This window comes from Perca flavescens, chromosome 9 (genome assembly GCF_004354835.1).
Source record: "Perca flavescens isolate YP-PL-M2 chromosome 9, PFLA_1.0, whole genome shotgun sequence".
Classification (NCBI taxonomy): Eukaryota; Metazoa; Chordata; class Actinopteri; order Perciformes; family Percidae; genus Perca; species Perca flavescens.
In genome coordinates, this window is record NC_041339.1 from 17,395,046 (window position 1) to 17,419,437 (window position 24,392).

General features: G+C 39.4%; 2 protein-coding genes across 5 annotated transcripts in view; both read right to left on the reverse strand.

Annotated features, from left to right (window-relative positions):
- Positions 1-24,392, reverse strand: part of agbl4 (AGBL carboxypeptidase 4) — a 449,873-nt gene that overhangs the window by 55,988 nt on the left and 369,493 nt on the right. The gene's annotated exons all lie outside the window — the stretch shown is intronic.
- Positions 453-22,546, reverse strand: bend5 (BEN domain containing 5). 2 transcript variants are annotated; one of them, XM_028588574.1, is made up of 6 exons: positions 22,290-22,546; positions 20,992-21,122; positions 19,628-20,105; positions 12,059-12,207; positions 5,339-5,552; positions 453-5,100 (listed from the first exon to the last, which is right to left on the reverse strand). In XM_028588574.1, exons 1-6 carry the CDS (start codon positions 22,471-22,473, stop codon positions 4,904-4,906), a joined length of 1,353 nt encoding a protein of 450 aa, XP_028444375.1. In that variant the 5' UTR covers positions 22,474-22,546; the 3' UTR covers positions 453-4,903. The 2 variants fall into 2 exon arrangements, with proteins under 2 accessions (XP_028444375.1, XP_028444376.1); XM_028588575.1 differs by lacking the exon at positions 22,290-22,546 and adding an exon at positions 22,067-22,143.

The window sequence follows — 24,392 nt, forward strand, 5'->3', positions numbered from 1 at the left end:
GAGTTGTTAAAATATCAGTAAGGGACAAAGAGATACAACTGGGAAATCACAGATTAAAGTGGCAACTAAATAAAATCAATCATTACAAAAGTGACATGCTGAAACTCCCCAAAACAGTCTCCATGAATGCACCATGAAGACTCTCTGATATCTATTATGTTTGTTTGACACATAGCATTTCAACCAGGTGGGGCTCTAGTTTGTACATTCCCCAAATCACTTCTAATAGATATTACTTTTCCACCATAAATACAACTACCAATGGAACCCCACTTCTGTAAAACAAACTTAACACTGACTCAAACAGAACATTGTTTTGCTGAGGACCTCTTCTACTGTATCACACGCTGCCCAGTCCAACTGAGATTTCCTTTTATGACAAGTGGTATCCTTTAAATGTATCAGTCATCTGAGTGTGATCTAAAAATCATGTATAGGTCACTAATCAGGTATAGTGAAACCTGATCTAATCAGTAAAAATGCATATTTCTGAAAATACACTGCAACAATGTGATATTGGTAGACAACAGGTGCTAGAAGCAAGTTATGAGGTACTTCTGAAGCTCACAGCTGAGGATATAATCACCATCTACAATATTTGGGTGGATAGCATATAGTTGATACAGTAATAGCAGGGATATTGTTTCGCGAAATATTTTGGCTTAAAATCTGATTAGCTGAGGGGATAGTGGCAGTTGACACACCTGAATAAAACATAGCTGAATGAGGATAAAAACATAGAAAAACAGCACCATTTGAGGTCCGATAGACAGATCAGTTTTTGAACTGTTTGCTGGTAGCACCCGTCAACCAGTAAAAATCTCAGAATGCAATACAGAGACAGAACACAACCACTGATCAACTGCACAACATAGCAAAGAGCGAAGATATATATTCAGAGACAACCCCTTTACAGCAGCATCTTTAAGCAGGTAATAAAACTGATTTCTCCTCAGAATGATATTGTGTACTGAGGTGTTTTACAAGTTTTATATGCTGTACATGTTGAGAGTAGCCAGGTATACCTTTCCTATAGATTTTTTTTTTAATATACACACATAGTTTACAGTCACTGACAAACAAACACCAGAGTAACAATGAGGTAGGACGGTGAAGTTAGATGAAGTAGAACCGGTTTGTGGATTGTATACAAAGTTACTGATACCTTAAGAAAAATATAGACCTTACAATATTCCTCCCATTTTTTTCTCATTTGAAGTAAGTTTGACATTGTATCTGAGGCTCAAACAGTTACGTGTTTTGTGTGCACTTAGTTGTGAAAACTGCTAGATGAAGCCATTTATCTTCGTTCCACACAGTGAAGATAGAACTGATCTCTTTTCCCCAATCAAACTGTCAAAAAGCTACATAAAGCTCCCTCACTTTTGAAGCTTTGACAGATGTTCACAACATAAGCCAAAACACCAAACGATGAGGACAGGATTTGCTATTATCTCGATACATATGCATTTCTAAATCCAGTCCATATAAATGACAGCAGAGTAAGGAACTAGAGGTGGCACAGGAAGAGGATCACAGAGCCAGCGAGGTTACATTTTCTCCCTATCGCTACTTGAGTGTGACAGTGAGAGGATTGGAAAGTCTGGTGTGTTGTGTCACAGAGCCAAACTAGCCTATACCATCCAATAATGGCTCTGCCAGACTATGTACTGGTTTATGTTACTAATATGCTGCTAAAACCCAGGCTGCTCCTCTGCAAGTGACTTGGTACATTTGATAAGAGATTGGCCTTGCCATCACAGATTAAACCAAATCTGGATTCAAAACATACAGTACTTCCATACAACTCTCATCCAAGACGGTTTTAGTTAAAGGATTAGACTTAATCGTGCGCAACAGGAAACATTTCAGATATTGTAATAGCTCTATTAATGCTCTATCTTAAAGCTTTCTTTTTAACCACACCCCCTTTTGGCATCAAACATCAAAGAAACAAACACAAACACAACACACGACAATGTGTCAGAATTTCAGCATGGTTGCTTTGCACAGCAGAACTCTTTTCTTTCTTTTAAACCGCATGTATTTTAAATACATGCTAGCCCATGTAAACCTCACATGTTGCTTTGTAGAGGGAAAAAAATAAATGAAAAAGAGATATTTTTTTAGAAAAAAAAAAGATTCACTAGGCTCTATAACCTTGGCATGGGCCATCTTTTGTGCAAACCCTGCTGATTCCCCAGTCAGCATCCCCCTTCTTTAACTTGATCTCAGCATTTAATACTTTGGCTTACAATTACCACTCATTTGTAAAAAATACATAATTATCTCTATGGAAGTCATATTTATGTATAACTAGCATCTTCACACATTAAGTTAAAGCACATATTCCAGTGAGCTTGCACATTTCATAGGATAATATTTTCAGGTTGATATATCATGTTTTGGGCTGGACAGCCAAATAGAATTTTTGACTTTTGCTTGTCAACTTACCAAGTAAGCCATTTATTGTTCAGGAGGCCATGGTGGAGTTATCAAATCCAGTTTCAACATAGTGTGACTTGTGGAAATCTGGTTTTCTTAACACCCCAAATACATTTTAAAAGAATGAAATATTTGGAAGTAGTAGTAGTACTACTTCTAAGTAGTAGTTGGAAGTATTAAATCTATCCAACTTGCTTTGGAGCATCGGTATGTCAGGGGCATATCTGACTGACAAAACAAAATGCTATCCCATAACTCATTCTTGCCATAAAAAACAATAAACCAAAATATTCTAAGGTGCTTCATGATAATACAATGATTGTTAAGCTTTATCTATATAGACATTTAAAAAATAAAAAGGACAAATACCACAAATACCTTTCTTTATGACTGAAGAAATTGCCCAGAAGTTTAAAGTGCATTCAATGTAAAGGTTTGTTTTTATCTAACTACAGCGTCTCAATTAAGTACAATGGTTTAGCAATACAAATTCTCATCTTACTGTGGCAGATCATTAGAAGGTAGAACCTAAGTGGGGCTTATTAAATATTGAATGTTGTGAATCTAGCTTAATGTATGGGCTCTGTTAACGGAAGCCTTGTGTCTCTTGTTCCACAGAGATCACTTTGGCTAAGAAAGGGAGATATTTTTTTCATTTGTTTGTAGATTCCACTGATCTACATTTGGATACAACATCAAGCTTAAAGCCAACAATTCATAAGAAAGAAAGAAAAAAAAAAAATATATATATATATATGTAAGTGTAAAAAGAAACAAGAAATTGTCTGGTAACATGGAATTACAACCTCAATTAGATAAAACAAAACTTGACCAGAGCCTTTAAAACGGTAACATGTAACATGACGAAAAACTGAAATATCCATGTTTGGTGGAAAAAATAAAAAATAAAAGTTTTATGTACACTAAAATATCTCCAAAACATAAGGTAGCTTAACAAAAGGCTGATCTGAACTTTTGCAATAACAAAAACTGTGACAGACAAAATGATAGACAGAAATAAAACAACCGACAAACAAGAATCTATAGTATGAAGAGGAGAGAGGCTTGATGGGCAGCTCTGCAGCAGATTCACAGTTAGCCACAGCTAGGTCACAGTTGAGATTTCAATCTGCAGCATTTAGTTCCAGCCTGCAGACAGCCACACAAACCATTTTAGATCAAAAGAATAAAACAACTGGTGAAAAAAAAAAAAAAATGTAAAAAAAACCATACAAGAAACATTTTCAAAGTTCTGATGGCATAGCTCAGAGGAAATTGTCACTGGAGCGACCTTACTTTGTTCCCCAGTGGCGTGGCTTATAGAAGAAGGGGTTATTATGGGGTTCAGCAGGCCCAGATGACTTCAAACAGCACAAAAGTGTTTCAGACAGCTTTACCCACAGCTTCCACATCAAGATGAGGGGGGCAAGTAGCCCAGCTCAACCTAATGGTGTGAACCACACAGAAAATAGTACCTAGCCACCTCTCACATTCTCACAGCAAAGTGCAGGTGAAGCTTCATCGCTTCAGCTTACTATACATTTACAATCACAGCTTATTAGAAAACCCAGGGGCATACCCTAGTGATTGCCAAATCCATGTAAGGCCTTTCTAGGCATTAATGTGCCTGTACCACTACAACTCATTAAACAGTCAAATTGTCTGAAAGTGACATGTTTGCTTAAGAGTAAAATGGGAATATCCCATCCAAACCGTTCTCATTGATGGCAAATGCTCATAACTAAAAGGTCAAACATAAAAAAAACTAAACAAATACAGCACTTTATAGACTCCACATTGGAGTCATACTTCCCATTTAACCTCTGTAAGCTGTCATTTTAATAAAGCAATGTGTTGTGATTGACCTACAGTTAAGGGGGCAACAGAATCTCTGTTGCAAAATGCAATCTCACTGTTACCAATTAAGACTTGTGCATTTGAGACCCTGATGTCCCATTTTATGCAATAAGTACCAACAGCAAACACTCAGATTCCCAGCAGTTATTCGGTAGTCTCCAAAATATCCAGCCGTTCACACAACTTAGATCTAATGCAAGCTGGCATCACTATCTTTATAGAAACAGATGACTTTATCTAGGGAAATAACCTCTCCACCAATTACTTTTTAAAAGTTTAAGGATTCAAAACTATGTTCTGACACAGAACAATAAATCAATTTAAAAATTACATGTAATCTTTCCTTTGACACAAATGCACAAATGTCAACAAACCATGCCTCTGTCCCAATCCCACTGTAAAGCTTATAAAAACACTCACACCAGCTCATATCAAACTAGTTCACACACTGATGGGTAAAGCTGTCTGTCAGCCAATGGGCAGTGAGGAAGGTGATGATTGCTCTATAGGGAGCTGGGAAGGGGTCTATTTGTTTTAACGTTTCATATAATAACCAATGGGGGGCGGGGGCAGAAGGCGCTGGCGTGACAACAGTCGACCACTACATGCCATCGTAGGTGAAGTTCTCCATCTTGACTGTCTGTCGAATGAGCAGCTTGGACTCCCGCCGCTCCTCGTTCTTGATGGACTTGTTGATGTCCATTATTTTTTCACAGATGTATTTGTTCACTTTGGACAATCTCTGCGTAATCTCTGCACTGTCCGCTGTCTCTTGAGACACTCTGTCGTAGAGACACTCTGGGGAAGGAGCAAGTGTGAGCAGTCAGACTACATCAAATTCAAAATTGCTAATATTATCTTTGCCTGGTATCTAATAAATATGATTCAATCATTGAAAGTCTGTATGAAAAAAAGAAAAATTAAAATAATTTTCTGTACCTCATGTTTTCCAACTTGTTTCAGCCTACAAACAGAACAAAGATTCATCTCTTTCACACGGTCTTGATTTTATAGGTTCAGACCTGGAGTTTCTTACCTCTGACAATTTTCAGTTTGCTGGGCGACAGTGGAGGTTTGGGCAGGGCATCTTTCTTCTTTTTGGTGGCCACTCCAGTGACGCTACGGTTCTTGAGGGTTTCTGTGCCCCAGATCATTACAGCCAGGTTCTTTGTGAACTTGGAATCTCCCTGGGTCCGCTGCAGCTGATGCCACTTCTCCTCCTCCACCCAGATCCCTCCACCGAGGTGTACCTGCAAAGCGGACAAGTGTAAAACAGAGAACACCACATTTTAACATGTGCATCTACAGTCTGATTTTAATAAAAATATCTTGCAAGTGTTGTCATCTGCACAGTGCCAGACAAAATAAAATGTCTAATGCATTGTGGCTTTTATCAGTTCAGTTTAAAAACAACAGAACTAGCGCGTTGACACTTTTAAGCACACAATGCTCTGCTCTGCACAGGACAGCGTCATCTACTCTACACTTCTTGCTCGCTCATGCAAGATTTCCAACTACCTAGTGAAGATATGTCTGCCTCATCCACGGGGATTTTTTTTTTTTTTTTAAATAAACAAATGCTATTACAGTTACCCAACTGTTTCATAACCTTAAGTTGTTGTTGTTTACAGATCAGTTTGCAGGGATTGCAATTTTACTCAATCTTATTTTTTATTTTTTTTTATTGTTTGCAACAACAAAAGGCAAGATGGAAGCAATTAGGTGAGGGAGACAAAAAACTTAACTGAGATTTAAAGGGGAATTTCTTTTCTTGGACCCAATTTTCAATGCATTTGTGTTTAAGTGACTAATGTGAACAAACTCTTTGAAATTGGTCCAGTGTTGAGTGAGAACACTAGAACATATTTAGGGCAAATGCGCACCATCAATTTCCATCCACTAAAAGTGCTATTTCTGCCACTGACAGTTACAGATTGTTATTAGAAGTGTAGTGTAATCTCGTAGGTTCGTAAAGTAACTTAATGAAAGACAGCAGTGGGAAAGGGAGTCTGTTCTTTTGGAGTACAAGAAGCGTAGCTTTGAGATGACTTAAAGATTTTCAATTGCGCATTTCTGAATTGCCACAAAACTAAATGTTGAGATACACTTAGCGCAGCTTTCATAGAAGTTACTTTTGGATACAGACAGGCTGAAGTTGTGGTTGTGTGCTACAGCTACAAATGGATCCCAACACTCTGGTCCATAGTCCATACATATGGAGGACATATTTATTCATAATTCAAATTGAAAGTCCAAAGAGAAATTAAAAATCCAAAGGGAAAACAAAGCGAGATCAAATTAAAAATATTATTTTTAAAATTTTCCATTTGGCTTTGGCTTTTGAATATAATATTTGGATTTTGAATTTCAATTTATCATTGGCTTTTAATTTTAATTTAATATTTGGCTTTTGAATTTCAATTTAACATTGGATTTTAATTTTCATTTAATATTTGGCTTTTGAATTTCAATTTAACATTGGATTTTAATTTTCATTTAATATTTGGCTTTTGAATTTCAATTTAACATTGGATTTTAATTTTCATTTGGCTTTTGAATTTCAATTTAACATTGGATTTTGGGACTTGACACATGTCAATGTAAATGAGGAGGCGTGGCCCAAAAGCTGGTGGGAGGTTGTCAGTACCCGATCCGTTCCAACTGCACAATCCGCTCTGTGCATGCGCGAACATCTGGTACGATGATTTACGACATTACCCAATCTGTTCCCACACTAGCCTGCACCGGGAAGCGAACGTTAGTTTAGCTAATAGCTAATTTGGGCGGACCGCTAGGTGATTATAGCGGTCTGCCGTTAGCCTCCACTGGGAAGCTAACGTTACTTTAGCTAACAGTTCATTTGGCTAACCGCTAGCTGATTGTAGCGGTCTGCCATCCGTCAGCCTCCACAGTTAAGCTAACGCTAGTTTAGCTAACAGCTAATTCGGCTAACCGCTAGCTGAGACAGCATGCAAACTTTCAAAAGACCCTCAAAATAAAACTTCAAAACAAACGTTAACATATATAACAGCTGTTACGTCAGTTCTGCTTTACTTGTGCTCATTTAAAATACAATCACTCAATACTTGTCTTTATTGTTACTGTAAAGTCTTAATTTTGCTGTAGCCTGCTTTTCCCATTATGTTTGACTTAACGTTATTTTAGACTGAATCTAGCTGTCCGCTCTGCCTGCACGATCCGTTCTGCGCATGCGTTATTTGTCGGCTAGCGGTTAGCCGAATTAGCTGTTAGCTAAACTAACGTTAGCTTGGGTGGAGGCTAGCGTGGAACAGACATACGGGAACAGATCGGGCAGGTCGTAAAACGGTATTATCATCTGCGCATGCGTGAACATCTTGCGCATGCACAGAACGGATTGTGCAGGTGGAACGGATCGGGTACTGACAGAGGGTCTGAAACGAAAGGGGTGCAGAGGCACCTTATGAACAGCAGGGGGAGCTTACTGCTGAGGAGCACACTGTTAAGCATCTGTCTGCAGATTCACCACTAGGATGGGTCTTGTTTCACATGATAGAAAATGATGATGTAAGCTAAACACAAACGACATTTCATGCAACAACCGTGAAGTTTTCATGTAGTTACTATAATTGGGCCCGTGTTAGTGAGGACTAGATTAGGACTGGATTTAAAGATGATTCTGGTTCCCAACTTCGCCCCAGGTGTGTCTGTTTAAAACACGACTCAGACAACTTCTCTCTTTTGATGTTATATTTAATTAAGCAACAGTAGAAACATGGGTGTGGGTAGCTCTGCTTACGTGTGTTTGTGTGTGGTCAGATTTCGAGGACGCACACACACACACAATCTCAACCGGATAGTCATCGTCCGAACTGCGAACTCTCCTTTTTCTTTCTCTCACTTTTTTCTCCGGGTGGTGCGCGCGGTGTGAGGCGTGTGTCCGCGCTATTATAAAAAAGCAATCGATTCTATGGGCTATCTAGATCGGGAATTTGCCGTATTAGCAGCAGCAAACAACTGGAAACTTTTTACAATTTTCATCTGCAATTCCACCACTAAATTCACTATTGAGACTTTTTTATGCGATAAATTAACTGTGTAGAGTTTGAATATGGGCAGTTTTACAAACGTTGATGGCCAACTGCACATTTTCTCCGATGTTGTCAGAAGCTTCAGTCTGACGGGACAGCCAGCTGGTGGCAACCGGGATCGCCTCCCTTCTAGCCGGCCAGTGATGTTCACAGACACCGCTGTTAGCTGGAAGTCTGAAAAAGTACACGGGCTGTACAAAAGGCCGTCAATCAGGAGTGATAGTTGTGAGTAGGCTACATGTTGGAGAATAGCGCGGACACGCACCTCACACCGCGCGCACCACCAGGAGAAAAAAGTGAGAGACGATGACTATCCGGTTGAGATTGTGTGTGTTTGTGCGTCCTCGAAATCTGACCACACACAAACACACGTAAGCAGAGCTACCCACACCCATGTTTCTACTGTTGCTTAATTAAATATAACATCAAAAGAGAGAAGTTGTCTGAGTCGTGTTTTAAACAGACACACCTGGGGCAAAGTTGGGAACCAGAATCATCTTTAAATCCAGTCCTAATCTAGTCCTCACTAACACGGGCCCAATTATAGTAACTACATGAAAACTTCACGGTTGTTGCATGAAATGTCGTTTGTGTTTAGCTTACATCATCATTTTCTATCATGTGAAACAAGACCCATCCTAGTGGTGAATCTGCCGACAGATGCTTAACAGTGTGCTCCTCAGCAGTAAGCTCCCCCTGCTGTTCAGAAGGTGCCTCTGCACCCCTTTCGTTTCAGACCCTCCCACCAGCTTTTGGGCCACGCCTCCTCATTTACATTGACATGTGTTAAGTCCAAATGAAAAGGCAATGTTAAATGGAAATTCAAAAGCCAAATATTAAATGAAAATTAAAATCCAATGTTAAATTGAAATTCAAAAGCCAAATATTAAATGAAAATTAAAATCCAATGTTAAATTGAAATTCAAAAGCCAAATATTAAATGAAAATTAAAATCCAATGTTAAATTGAAATTCAAAAGCCAAATATTAAATGAAAATTAAAAGCCAATGATAAATTGAAATTCAAAAGCCAAATATTAAATTCAAAAGCCAAAGCCAAATGGAAAATTAAAAAAATAATAATAATATTTTTAATTTGATCTCGCTTTGTTTTCCCTTTGGACTTTCAATTTCTCTTTGGACTTTCAATTTGAATTATTAATAAATATTTCCTCCATACATAAAAGCCATCGGGTCTGTAGTGACCATTTTTGGCAGCCAACCAAAGAGGGGAAGCAATCATATGCCAATGCACATTTTCCAAAAAGAAAAATGCTGTTCCAAGAATGGAGAGCTGCAGACAGAGCACAGGTAAGCTAGCGCTGTTAGCTAAAGTTACTTGACCTGGCATCAGTTAGTTACACACAAAAGCATGGCAGGATAACAGCAACTTCTGCAGCTTTACATTATGTAGTCAGACACTTATAATAACAATCTGACCCGGTCAATGGCAAAAACAAACACTTTTAGTGGACGTACAGTACATTGACGGTCACTATTGCAACATACTGTAGGCTACATTGCAGCCCGTTTCACGACAGCCGGTTACAGCATTCTCGCTCAATACTGGACCAACTTCAAAGATTTTTGTTCACATTAGTCACTTGAAAAATACCAAATTTCCCCTTTATCTCTAGTTGGTACCATACTTGGAAGCATATAATTTCACCGTAAAACAACACATTTGTTCTTTCTGCATATTGTTAAACTCAATAATACACTTTATCCCGTGATGATGATGCTGGCCACCCACTTGCCTGGGACATTTGTGTTAGGTGCTCTGGGGTCCGAATCCAGTTTCACCAATCTACAATGCTCCATGTGGGTGTAAAACCTAAATGGACAAGGCAGATCATAGCTTGTCATGGCAGAACATATCTTAGCCAGCTCCTGCTTAGACCAAATTACAAATCCCAAGAAGCACCACTTTCACCAACTAGGAGACATTAATAAGCTCAGGCCACTGGCTGCTTGCAGCCTGGATTACCTCCACTACAAACTTAGCCTGTAGCCCTCTACACACTTCCACTGCATGTTGCATAAGCCAAGCCGATTGCCAGCCTAGCCACTGGTCTTCTAGGTTAACTAATGCAACAGGGGGCATATGTGACTTTCCCTTCTCTACTCTCTTATCACTGTAAAGTCTTTAGGCTAGCATCCAAAAGGCTTTCCCCTGTGCAGCTAATGTGCTTTAGGCCCTTGGCCAGCAGACAAGCTTTTTACTGCCCTTAAGTTAGACAAGATTGTTTTCATCCTCCCTCCCCATTGCTTTTTGTTTATCTCTCTCCCTCCATCTCTCCTCCATCATTTGTACCTTTTCCCCCCTCTCTCACTAGGGCTAATCTGTCAGTCACTTTAAATTCCTCTCGTGCAAATAATTAATATGGGGTCCCCGATGTAGGAGAGTTCTAATTTGCAAGTGTTCTTCACGCTTGAAGTGGCTGCAGGCCCCAGAGCTTGTAGTACCAATCCCCCCTGTCATCAGAGACAGGACGCTGGTTGAGTTACAGCAGTGCGGGAGTAAAGAACCCTAACAGCCTAATAAACACTGATGATGCTGGCTGAGCTTGCAGGAACAATAATAATCTTCTCAACCTTGTTTACCTGCTAGGGTAGGGCAGCCAGGGGGAAAGGACTGATCAACTATGACAGCATGTTCCCAGGTCCATGGGTGTTAAGAGGAAATACAGCATTTCCTACAAAATCAGTCTACTTCCCAGGGTCACCCCAAGGCAAAGAGCCAGGAATACAGGAGAGGGAACTGAAGGAATCAGGACTCGCAAAGGGTGAGAGAGGTTATTTGGATAATCTTCAGAGAGGGGTTATTTGGATAATCTTCATTGAAGGTTGAAACATTTGACCATACAAATTACAGGTATATTCAAATATAAGTGAAGAGGTGGACATATAAATGAAAGATGCACATTTAATGTGTTGCTCAATTGATTATTATTGAAAATACAGGCCTGTTTTACTGCTGACTGACTGAACATTACTAACAAGATTTATTTCTTGCATGTTGGACTATGTTAAATGTCTTTCCATCAATTTTAGAGTGATGGCATCTTTCAGTCCTGTGTTTTAAATGTTAGTGCTGGGGGTACCCTTTTGTTTAAATTTGGATTGAGTGATTTTGACTTCAAGAATAAATGTCAAAATACAAAAAGAAAAAGGTGATGGAGATGAAAACCAGACAGGGAACATCACAAAGACTCTTGATGCCGTCACATCCTGTTTACTCTGTCAGATTATTTATTCTGTCATCAATTCAAAAACAATTTAAATTTGTCAGAGGCATTAATTTAAATCCAGTGACATATGAGACTTCAGTCGCTCTGTTTTGAGCAAACATCACTATGAAGTATAGTGGTCGTAAATCATCCCATGTCGAATCATGACGAGAGATGAGGAGTTTTGTTTTGAAACAAAATTTTGAACTGAGCCATGTTGGTTTTTGAAAAAGCGGACTTTTCAGGATGAAACGGATTTTTGCAAATTAAAAATTAATTGCTGACATTAGGAGAAACTCATAAGAGGTAAAAACAAGAGGGTATGGAAGGATGGCATCGAAAAAAATAGGCATGTGAATACACAAGACAAGGCAGTTGAAAAAATGGTATTCGCGTGCCACTTAGAGGGAATCAGGAAAAGCTAACTAAATAAAGAGTGTCCCTTAGTGAGACTTACCTTCCCATCGTTGCAGGTGTATACTGTTCTGGGTGAGGGTGAGTAGCTGGAACTGGTGTTGGCTTCTTCTCTGCATGTTTCCTGGGCCTCAACAATGGGTTCAACCACTTCAGCCTTGATTGTCTGAGTGCCATTGTCATGCATAGGCTCTGAAGATACAAAGGACACATTTAACATCATGGAGATACAAGCAACAAATCTACATCTGTCAGCACTTCAAGTTGCAGTGAGGTCATAGGCCATTTACATATCAACTGCTAGTCAACTTTACAGAATAGAGGATTACACTAAAACAGAACAGAGTTCTAGTAGCATGTGGCCATGACTTTTCTGGTCTTTCATACTGGAACAGGTCCCACCTGCTAGTCTGCTTACTTCCCGCCTTGGGCCTAGGTTTCCTTGTGCCTCGAGACAGGCGGTTATTTTAGCCCAGTAACTAAGCTGGCTTGGTGGCTGGCCATGCTAAGCTCCAATGTAGCGGATGAGTTTTAATATCGGTCAGTGCATTCCATCCCCTGCCTGACAGCACCCCTGGGTGCTCTAATCTTTAGCCTGTCCATTAGATGGTCCCACCAGTAGCCAGGCGCCTCTGTCCAGATCTACAGGGGGGCTGAGGTTAACACCAGCATCTGGCAAAGCTTGAGTGCTGCACACTGCAATGACACCACTTTCAATCACACTTACAGTGCCTTTTATTCAACTTCCTGTACTGCATTTATTACTTTACTATTGCTGGATTATAATCCCATTGTTGTATTATGTGTGTCTATTAACTATAACACCCATCTGTTATTTTTTTTACTGTCATTGCCACCGACTGCTTATATTTTACCCCCAGCTGTACAAGGCAAAATATCTCTCTTTACATTTCCTCCCCCAAGATTTCTCATTTTTTTACCTTATATCCTAAGTCTTCTTGGAGAGCTTGGGCTGGACAGGAAACATTGTTGTTGTGGTAATATAGATACAGTGTTTGTACAACTGGGTTATACGATATAGACTTGACATAACTTAAGGCTTATTGAAATGCATTAGCAAAATTGATCTACTTTACATTGCCACAGGGGAGTTTTTGAAACCCATATATATATATATATATATATATATATATATATATATATATATATATATATATATATATATATATATATATATATGTCTTAATACATGTCTTAATTTTAAGAAATGCCGCAGCATGTTATTTGGCTTGACTGAACCCACAACCTTCCTCTCTTTTAGGATGGTCACGCTCATCATTAGTCCACACTGTCAACCTAAGAAGCAAGCCAAACTAAGGCAGCAGGGGTTGTAGCCGATTCTGTGGTCTGTCCCAGGACCATGGTCTCTGGCAGGGACCAGTGGTCACAACCACTAGGGGCGCTAGAGACACTGGTCGCGACCAGCTCCTCAGTGGTCTGCCCTGTGGTCCCTGTGGTCTGTGAAGCGGCTTTAGTATTTTCTCCCCTTTCCTGTTGTTTTGGCAGCACTGTTAGCTGGATAAATGTCAGAGATCACAATATTTTGTCTATAAAATACACTATATCATATATATTATGATTATTGTAATTATTATTATTGATAATGGAGATCCGTGTGGTCAGGACCAGCTGGTCTCTGGCAGGGACCAGTGGTCACAACCACTAGGGGCGCTAGAGACACTGGTCACGACCAGCTCCTCAGTGGTCTGCCCTGTGGTCCCTGTGGTCTGTGAAGCGGCTTTAGTATTGTCAAACCCTTTCCTGTCGTTTTGGCAGCACTGTTAGCTGGATAAATGTCAGAGATCATAATCTTTTTTCTATAAAATTCACTATATCAGATATATTATGATTATTATTGTTATTATTATTATTATTATTTATTGGTAATGGATCCGTGTGGTCAGGACCAGCTAGTCTCTGGCACGGACCAGTGGTCTCTGGCAGGGACCAGTGGTCACAACCACTAGGGTTGCGACCAGTGGCACAGCGGTCATTGCCAGCTTCTTACTGGCACAAAGGGCACTAAAACTACTGGTCCTGACCACCTCCTCTGTGATCTGTGGAGTGTTTATTTTTAATACAACTTTTCACGTTTCTCAAAGCAGAGTCGCCTAATGTGAGAAGCCATAATAGTTTGTCTATCCAATGCTATTGATCACTATTATTAATAGAAATCATAATAACAATGATTAAATTATTATTATTAGTCGTAGTTGTATGAGTAGTACTATCGACTATGCAGGTCCGTGTCTTCCATTGAGAATTGAAGATTCATTTTCAATTGGTTTTTCGATCATGCCATGGCTACATGGCCACTGCCTTTAAACTAATGAAATGAAGTAAACGGTTGGTGATTCAGTTCCTGGCCAATAAGAAGCCATTTCCAATTTTGATGCCAGGTGTGATCATATTGATCATATGCTCATTCTTTTTTTTTTTTTTTTTTTTTTTTACAAGTGTTTTTATTGCTTTAGAGAAGATATACAGTGCAACATTACAATGTCAATTATAACAAGACCTCTTTCAATTAACCCCATCTCACCCACAACAAACCCTTGAGGAAAGGAAAGCTAAAGAAACAAAAAATAATAAAAACACCTTTCTTCTATTACTCATGATAGCAAATAGTGTAATTAGTGTGCTTCACAAATCTTAGCAGTTATTAAGAGGGACGTGTAGTAAGTCTTTCAAAGTAAGCCAGTAAAGGGTCCCAGTTTTTGTAAAATGTTCTGGTTAATCCTCTAAGACAGTATTTGATTTTTTCTATTTTTAGAAACATCATAATATCAGAAAGCCATGTGGAGGCTTTTGGTGGTGTAGATGTTTTTGTAGTATTCTCCGTCGTGCTATTAAGGTGACAAAAGCAACAACACTTTCCTTCCCATTGGACCTTACAATATCACCCCCTTTTAACCCAAACACGGCCATTTTAGGGCTAGGTTGTAGATCTAAATCAAAGGCTTCATTTAAGACCTTAAATATTGAAGCCCAGAACTCTCTCAACCTGGAACATGACCAAAACACGTGAAGTAAATCTGCTCTGTCCATTCTACATCTTTCACAGATGTCATCCATGTCAGAGTATATTTTGGCCAGTTTAACCTTACTGTAGTGCATACGGTGAAGAACTTTAAAATGAATCAAATCCAAACGTGCACAAGAAGAGGTCGCATTCACCCAGCTTAGAGCTCTGTCCCATATAGCATCGGATATATTTGTCCTTAACTCTTCTTCCCATTTTGCTTTGATAGGATCCATGGATATACTGTAAAGTGAGATTTTAGACTCATGACTTCACAGAGCAACTTAGAGAAATATGCAAAGAGTATTCCTCTTCCACAAAGCCGAGCCAGATGTTTGATGCCCATGATGGTTAAGGTATAGTTTTAGAGAGTTAAGACATATAAGAGCGTGGGGCCTGATTCTATTACAGGAAGATTGCTAAAGCACTGTTCAGAACAGCTTTGTGATGTGTTCTGTAATATATTTAGGATATCTCTGGAGCAGTGATGGGTCCCAAAGTTATGGAAGGCGTCCAATGTTGTTCCGGTGGCTAAAAGCGGAACCCCTAAGGTGCTAAATGACCTCAGACCAGTGGCATTGACTTCACTGGTCATGAAGTCATTTGAAAGGCTGGTCAAAATGGAACTGATAACTATGGCGGAGGAGGCTTTAGACCCCATGCAGTTTGCATATAGGGCAGGGATGGGGGTAGAAGATGCCTCAATCACTTTACTTAACTTTCTGTATAAGCACCTGGAAGGTCTTGGCACTCATGCCAAACTTTTATTTATGGATTTTTCATCAGCTTTTAATACTATTCAACCACATATTTTAGCTTGGAAACTGCATACCTATTTTAATTTTGATGTAAATTTTGTCGGCTGGATTGCAGATTTTTTAACATGTAGATCTCAGAGGGTTAGGGTTAATGGCTTTCTGTCAGAACAGCACTCCTCTTCCACTGGCTCTCCTCAGGGCTGTGTCCTGTCCCCGTTGCTGTACATTCTTTACAGCAATGACTGTAGAAGCCAGCATGAGAACAGGCACATTCTGAAGTTTGCTGATGATACGGTCATCATTAGCCTGCTCCGTAAAGATGAATCTGAGCATGGGCCAGTTGTGGATGAGTTTGTCCAATGGTGTGATGAGACCTTTCTCCAATTAAACTCCACAAAAACAAAGGATATGGTCATTGATTTTAGGAAAGTATTCCTCCCGCCATCTAAGACTTTCATTAAGGGAACTGAAATTGAGTTTGTTGAACTGATAAAACTGATAAAAGTTTGATGTGAATAGTGATGCAGTCTGTAAGAAGGGACAGCAACGTTTGTACTTCCTTAGAAGTTAAACAATTAATGTAGATAGGAAAATGATATCCTTATTTTATAAATCTTTTATTGAATCAGTTCTTATGTTTGCCATGATTGCTTGGTACGGTAACCTTAATATCAGAGACAAAAACCACCTCAGCCATATTGTAAAGGTGGCTGGTAAGGTATTTTCACAGTCCTCCTTGATGGTTATCATTGACCAGCAATTTCTTCGCAAGGCCAGGTCTATATTAGACTGCACAAACCACCCCCTTCACTCTGAGTTTGTAATACTCAGAGTGAAGGGGGTGGTTTGTGCAAATCGCAGATTTAGAGTACCTCGGTTTAAGACCAGTAGGGGTAAAAAACTCCTTTGTCCCATGTGCAATAACTCAGCTTAATTTGCACATGTAATGTAGTACTCTTTTTGTTTTTAGAGATTGTTCCAGTGGTGATAAATTCTGTTGTGTGTATTACACAGGAAATCTTTTTTGTACTCATGTCTTGTATTGTTGCCTCTATTTGTATGTGGCTTGAATGTGTTTCTTTTTATCTTTCACTTCTAACTGCATATAAAGTTTTCCATTTGGGATAATAAAGTGACTTAACTTAACTGAACTGAACATAATTGAATTATATGTTAGAGATTTGGCCTCTTAAGGTTAGAGGGGTCTGCAGTATATCCTCAAGGTCAGAGTGCTCAGGCAATTGAGAAAATTATGAGAGGTGTGTTTGAATGAAATGACGAACCTGAAGATATCTGAAAAAACTGGACTTAGTGACGTTGAATTTACTGACCAAGTCAGTGAAACTGAGAAAGATGTTATTTAGGAAAAAATCTTTACATGTTGAAAGGCCCATACTGTCCCACTGTTTGAAAGTACGCCGTATGCTCATTCTAAAACCACAAAGGGGGGAAAATATGGTCTAGGATATACTTTGCTTGTATTCCCAGGCCCATTCGAATGATCTTTGTAAGTAATCTTTGACTTTTATTGTTTTTATTGTTATTCGTCGAGATATGCTTACGTGATCAGACTCTTTTTAGATTTGAGCCATCATGTGTCTTTGACTATAGCCTAACTGAAATGTCATTGAATATAAGCCCCAAATGTATAATAATAATAATAATAATAATAAGAAGAAGAAGAAGAAGAAGAAGAAGAAGAAGAAGAAGAAGAAGAAGAAGAAGAAGAAGAAGAAGAAGAAATAAATGTAATAGTAATAAATAGCTTATAAAGCCACAAGAGGCCCTATCAGGACCCATTGGCCAATCAGAAAATAGCATCTCTTTATATATATAGAAAGAGAGAGAGCAAGAGAGAATAATGGTTTATTTAAAGCACTTTCAGTGCAACCCATTATTTTATGTTTATAATCTGTCCTCTTCCTTGTTTATTTTTTCCTATGTTGTCATGAACTTAAATGTTTTCTATTATGCAGTCCACAATTGACATCCTGGCGAGATTTGAGGGTTTTCCAGATTTCATCCAGAAAAAAAATCCTTTGAACGATCAGGTGATCAGGTGCTGGATCAGTCAAGAGGATTTGACTGTTACTTTTGTTACTGTACTGTAGGCTACTTAAGTTGAATTTTTAATTGAACTTTTACATTTTTGTATTTCATTTGATGTTGCTTTGTCAGTCAACTCTAAATTTTTTCCTCCACTACATGTATTTGACTTTAGTTTCTAGATCAAGATTTGATACAAAGGGTAATGTGACAAGCTTTTAAAATGCAACACATTTGGTAAAGTTTAAACCAGTCAGGAAGACATGGACCTGCATAGTCGATAGTACTACTCATACAACTATGACTAATAGTAATTGAATCATTGTTATTATGATTTCTATTAATAATAGTGATCAATAGCATTGGATAGACAAACGATTATGGCTTCTCACATTAGGTGACTCTGCTCACACTTTGAGAAACGTGAAAAGTTGTATTAAAAATAAACACTCCACAGATCACTCAACTGTTTCAAAGAACAGACCAGATCACAGAGGAGGTGGTCAGGACCAGTAGTTTTAGTGCCCTTTGTGCCAGTAAGAAGCTGGCAATGACCGCTGTGCCACTGGTCGCAAACAGTGTCTCTAGCGCCCCTAGTGGTTGTGACCACTGGTCCGTGCCAGAGACCAGCTGGTCCTGACCACACGGATCTCCATTATCAATAATAATAACAATAATAATCATAATATATATGATATAGTGTATTTTATAGACAAAAGATTGTGATCTCTGACATTTATCCAGCTAACAGTGCCGCCAAAACAACAGGAAAGGGGAGAAAATACTAAAGCCGCTTCACAGACCACAGGGACCACAGGGCAGACCACTGAGGAGCTGGTCGCGACCAGTGTCTCTAGCGCCCCTAGTGGTTGTGACCACTGGTCCCTGCCAGAGACCACTGGTCCGTGCCAGAGACTAGCTGGTCCTGACCACACGGATCCATTACCAATAATAAAAATAATAACAATAATAATCATAATATATCTGATATAGTAAATTTTATAGAAAAAAGATTATGATCTCTGACATTTATCCAGCTAACAGTGCTGCCAAAACGACAGGAAAGGGTTTGACAATACTAAAGCCGCTTCACAGACCACAGGGACCACAGGGCAGACCACTGAGGAGCTGGTCGCGACCAGTGTCTCTAGCGCCCCTAGTGGTTGTGACCACTGGTCCCTGCCAGAGACCACTGGTCCCAGGACAGACCACAGAATCGGCTACAACCCCCTCTCAACTAAGGCACCCAAACTCAAAGTTTATCTACTTTAGCTCCATTTATAATTTTATCCGTTTATCTTAATTTCAGTAGAAAGACACAGAATTGTATCAGCAGTTCTAAATGCTCATGTACATCTAAACGACAAAGACATGGTCTAAATAGTACAGGAAAACTATTCGAGGGCCTATGTGGCATCTTCCTTTGTTTCTTTTCAGACTTAACTGCAAAAACAATTGTGTTTGGCATTTCTTGGCATGTCACTGTTCTTAAAAATGGCACAGAAGGGGCTACAATCAGTGAAGACGTACAGTAAACACTCAAATTTGAAAATGTCTACACGCTTGCCTCCCACCTCCTTACGCTAAAAATATCATATTCTGGCTATAGATGTCACTGTCTAAGACTGATTTTCTAAGAATAAAAAGCTCTGAATTGCAGTAGACATTTTCTTTACATTATTGCAGGTTAAAGGTTACTAATAAACTTGTTGGCATGTACACAGCAGTGGTTTGTGTGTTGGTGTGTATGCTCCTGTTCTCTCACCGCTGCCCAATCTCATGAGAAGTACGTCTTGCAGCCTCCTGTTGAAGTCCCTTAGTTCTTTGACTTCTGTCAGCAAGCTGCCATATTCCTTTAACTTCTTGGCCTGCTGCACCAGCTGCCTGCGGGTTCTCTCCAGCTCCTGCTGCAGCCTCCTCATCTCCTCCTCCTGTTGCCTGTAGCTATGAACCAGTTCCTCATACAGGACTCTGGGAACCACTGCTGCAGCTACCCCAGACACACAATCCGTGTCCACCTCCAAATGCTGTGGTTGCTGCTGGTGATGATGTTGCTGATGCTCTGCATCCATATCTTCATCTTCGTCGTCTGCATCCTCCCCCTCCTCCGCCAGCCGGTCCTCATCCAGGTCTTCTTCGCCCTCCATACAGGAGCTGGCTGCATTTCTCTCCAGACGAGCCACTACTGCTGCCAGACTCTTGGAGGAGTTGGAAAGGGGGCGTCCATGGTCCTGAGACAGGGCCTAAAGAAAAAAATAACAGTCAATTTAGGCATCAAATAGGCCAGTGAAATAAAATGTAATACCTAAAAAGTTGAGCATGGGAACACGATAAAAATAAGACAAGTGTTTGGAAGTGGGCCTGATAAAATATTTTACACAGTTCTACAAATCTCTTTTCTGCATCAGTGACAAAGTGCACTTAATATGTAACAAAATGTAATTCCATCAAACACTTCAATCTAAAAATGACATGACAGACTGCAAACAGTTTGTTTTGAATGTGTGGATCTCAATAGGAAACAGGAAAAGAGGAGTCACGGAGTTCTTTGATGAGCCGCTCAGAGGATTTGTCTGTGAAAGGGCAGCTGTCCAGAGTGCTGAATTTGTGTTAATCCAGCATATGGTAAAAATAGCATGGGGGATTTTGGGTGTCAGCCAAGTTTATGGAAAAGTGACATTGTCTCATTAATAGATACTGTATTTTTAAATATAAGACTATTGCTGTCTGTGTGTCACACAGACACACATTTCTTTTCATGAGCAAAATTATTTAGGGTTGTCACTGTCAAGACAAGATTGTCAATATAAGTAATTTAAGTGGGATACTTTGTTAGTTCATTTTGTTATGAACCATTATTGATCTTTGCACCCACAAATATTTTTAACAATTTTAATTGATCACAGCATAATACAGATTTAAATCACTCATGCTATCAATACATAAGCATTATATCAGCATAATCAAGGGGCTGTGTGATTGAATGTCATGATACTGGTGTTTGTACTACTTTAAGTATAAGCACAATTTGGTGTGGAATACTCCACATTACCCATTGCTGCCCATTCAAATGTACAAACATGTTTCTTTCAAAATAACACAACTACTGTCAAATGTAGGTGAGCCTACCTTTTTATGCCTGAGTGGCATCCTCTCCTCTCCAAAATTGTTCTCAATAGAGTTTCCTGAATTCTTGATGGACATCTTGGGAATTTTCATCTTCTTTTGCATTATACTGTCTTCAAATTCCTCTACTGTATCTGTGAAGTGCAGAAATAGAAGCAAGAAGAAACAAATAAAGTTTCTAAAAAGTTAGATGGAATTTAATAAAACGTGAAAGTACCTGCAGAATTATTTCACCCATTTGTACAACCCGAGCAGAGGGCGTTTTATCTTTCCATTATACTTGATCAAACTTACTTTAGCACTCTTAGCCCAGAATTCAAAAGTAAGGTTTACAGAGGTCGCACAAGCTTTTCAAATCGTCCTGTCCATACTGCGCTTTAACATAACTGCCACTGTTAAGGTGTTAGTTAGATCGGACCGATCCTGCAGCCCAGACAGCTCACATTCGGGGATTAGTGATGCAGCTAGTTAAAGATCGACCACAGTAACGACCGTGAGCAAACATCACTGTGACTGGAGCTAACGTTAAGCAAACTATTTCACTTGCACATTTCAGCACATTGACATGATGTGCTGTCATGAAACTGCCATGACGTTGACATGTTACTGACAGACAGGTTGCTATATATTGTGTCCATTAATATCTGAGACACGGCGATTACTGCAGCACCGCATCTCCTCTGTGGCACAAACCAACAGATATGCCAGTTTACACGCTAACTGCAAAACCACCAATGCTATAGGGCTAGCGTCTCCTCTACATTTACAAACCTCTACAAAACAGATAAAGTGTCAACCACGGGCTGTCACATGTGTTTATCATGTAGTGACAGCTCTGCGTCTGCACGCAGCTAACTAGCGCCTGAGCGCTAACATGCTAACGCGGAACGAATACACGTCAAGCTAGCAAGCGTTAGCTACATGTTGTAAACAACCGTTGTGACTGACTAGCGTTGCATGCCACGTATTTATCGAAACGAGCAGCACTACTCTATCGAGCAAGAGGTCTAACTCTTGGAAAACGACACCCTAAATGTAAAAATCTGTAAAGCATTGAGGACAAGGTACGACTACCTACCAAACTTATCTTAGCATATCTAACTAGCTTATCTAGCTAGCCACAGCCGAGGACGTTGTTGTGGCTATCAGTGTCAGATTCCAGCTGATCACGTCTTGACAGATCGGACAAAAGGGCTTGTTTTGACAGCTTGACACGTTTCGCGCACATCAACGTTACTTGGACGGACAGAGTAAAACAGCATTAAAAAGAGAAAAGCTGATGTGTTAAGAGGGCAACTTACCTGCAAGGGCAAGGATCTGTGCTTCGCACGGCTGGCCTGCGCTGCCATTCTCTTCAGTTCTGTGAACCAGATACACCTTCTGATTATCAAAATCTGTTTTTTGCAGAGGTCTGAAATCTTCGACATTTGAAACGGGTAACGCGTAGCACATATCGTCTTCAAAGAATCTAACAAAAGCATACATTATTTACTTCTCTTTGGTCCTACACTTTGGATATGGTTGACAGTTTTTCCTCACAAAGTATTAAAAAAAAAATATACACATAAGGGGGCTGGAGCTGGTGTCTGCGCTCGGCTACTCTTGCCTGGTCCACATCACCAGGGTACATCATCCAGGCATAAGTAATAGACATGACATTCACTTTGCTGTTTAGCAGAACTAAGTTACCGTATATTGATTTATTTGTGTCATAACCATTTAAAACACAATTTCCCATGCACATGTAGTGTAATTATAATATTAAAAATTATTTAATTTCTCTCAAATTGTAAACAAGAACAAGATTTTAAAAAAACTACAACAATATCAACCATAGACTGTATGATACCAACATCAACATATTTAAAAACTATTTGTTTTTATATTTCAAGCATTGTGTTACGTGATTAAGCAAGACATTTCAGGCGTCATTACCTTTATCAATTTAGACACCCATTACTCTGTGTTCTAAGGGAATTATTTCAGGGAACTACAGAGAGAAAAGCCACCAAGATGATTACCTGCCTGGTCAGATTTCATTGGTCTCTGTGAGCTTTCATGTGTTTCCAGGTGTACACTTCTCATCTGTTCCTTGTTTCACAACAAAAATACTTAAGGCCAGCTGACAGAAATGAACTATTTGTTATTGTAAGACAGCCAGGTGGTTATAAACACAGGATGAATTTCTCTCAGTTGTTACTCTAATAGAGAGCACCACAATCGATAAATGACACTAACAATTCTGTTCTGCTTCGGCTGCTGTAATTGAAAAGTAACTGATGCAGAACTATATAGAGTCTTCTCTGATATTTTGTTTCATAGTTTCAGGCATTTAGTTCGTTATGATTAGGCCTGCTTCAAATGCCAGCTTGGTGTTCGTTCACTGTGTTGTATGACCAGTTTCAGAGTGTGTTGGATGTATACAAGATCATTTTAAAACAAACAACAAAGAGATCACAATAACTCTCAGAACCTTATGCCAGTCATTTTATGTCAGTTATTGGAGCAGTGTTTTTGGCTGTGTTCAATTCAAGTGAGTGGTTACATCTGCCAGCTATGCTTTTGATTTGGGAGACTAGCTTGTTTCATTTTTCTGTGAAGAAGCATCAAGTTCAACTGTCAAAATGTAACATTCATAGACACATTCAACTTTACTGAAGCTATATTTTGCATCATTCTATTTATAAATAGTATTATTAAGGGGTTGTTTTAGGCTGTGCCATGGTCATTTCGTATACATACATCTATGCACTGATACTTTGGCAGAGCCCCACAAACTATGACAGGAATGAGAGTGATGGACAAGAGATTTGAGCAGCTTCTCAACAAGTTGAACACAGGATTACTGCTAATCTAAGCTTCTGTTCAATGGCTCTCCTTTCCTCAAGGCTGGGTTTGTCAACATAAGGCTGCTAAGTTTCTGGAGCTTTCTGTCTCTGAAGTGGCCAATGTTTAAAGGGGAACACCACTTCAATTAAAATTCTTGCATGATGTACTCCTGCCAGTCAATCAAAGTTAAAAACAACTTTCTCCAAAAGAAAGAGTCTATACAGGTGGACCAAAAATGGGAGGCACAATAATAGTTAAGCTCCCCAAATTTATTACCATCCACAACAGCAACGCTGGTATTGTTTTCACCTTGTGAGTCTGTATCTGTAGTTTCGCATTGCCAGACCACAGCACTGTGGAGTAAGCTCTGGCTACACCACACATACATTCAGGAAGTGGAAAAAAAAAACGCTCTGGGTTGTTTGCATTTTTTCAAACAAATCACAACTGTCTTGGTCGGCGCTAAGCTCCGGACACAGCGACAATGGCTTTGCAAAATGATCTCGGGAAGGAACTTGTTTTGGTGGAACATTTGCACCTCACAAAAGAAAACGCCAAATATAATTATTAATTCT

Bases quoted from the DNA above. Each gene is read 5' to 3' on its own strand.
- bend5 (XM_028588574.1), bottom strand. From the start codon at position 22,473: ATGTATGCTTTTGTTAGATTCTTTGAAGACGATATGTGCTACGCGTTA. The intron at 20,106-20,991 runs GTAGGCTCACCT...TTTTTTCTTTAG, and splicing joins TGCCACTCAGGCATAAAAAG to GCCCTGTCTCAGGACCATGG. The intron at 5,101-5,338 runs GTAAGAAACTCC...CTCCTTCCCCAG, and splicing joins CAAACTGAAAATTGTCAGAG to AGTGTCTCTACGACAGAGTG.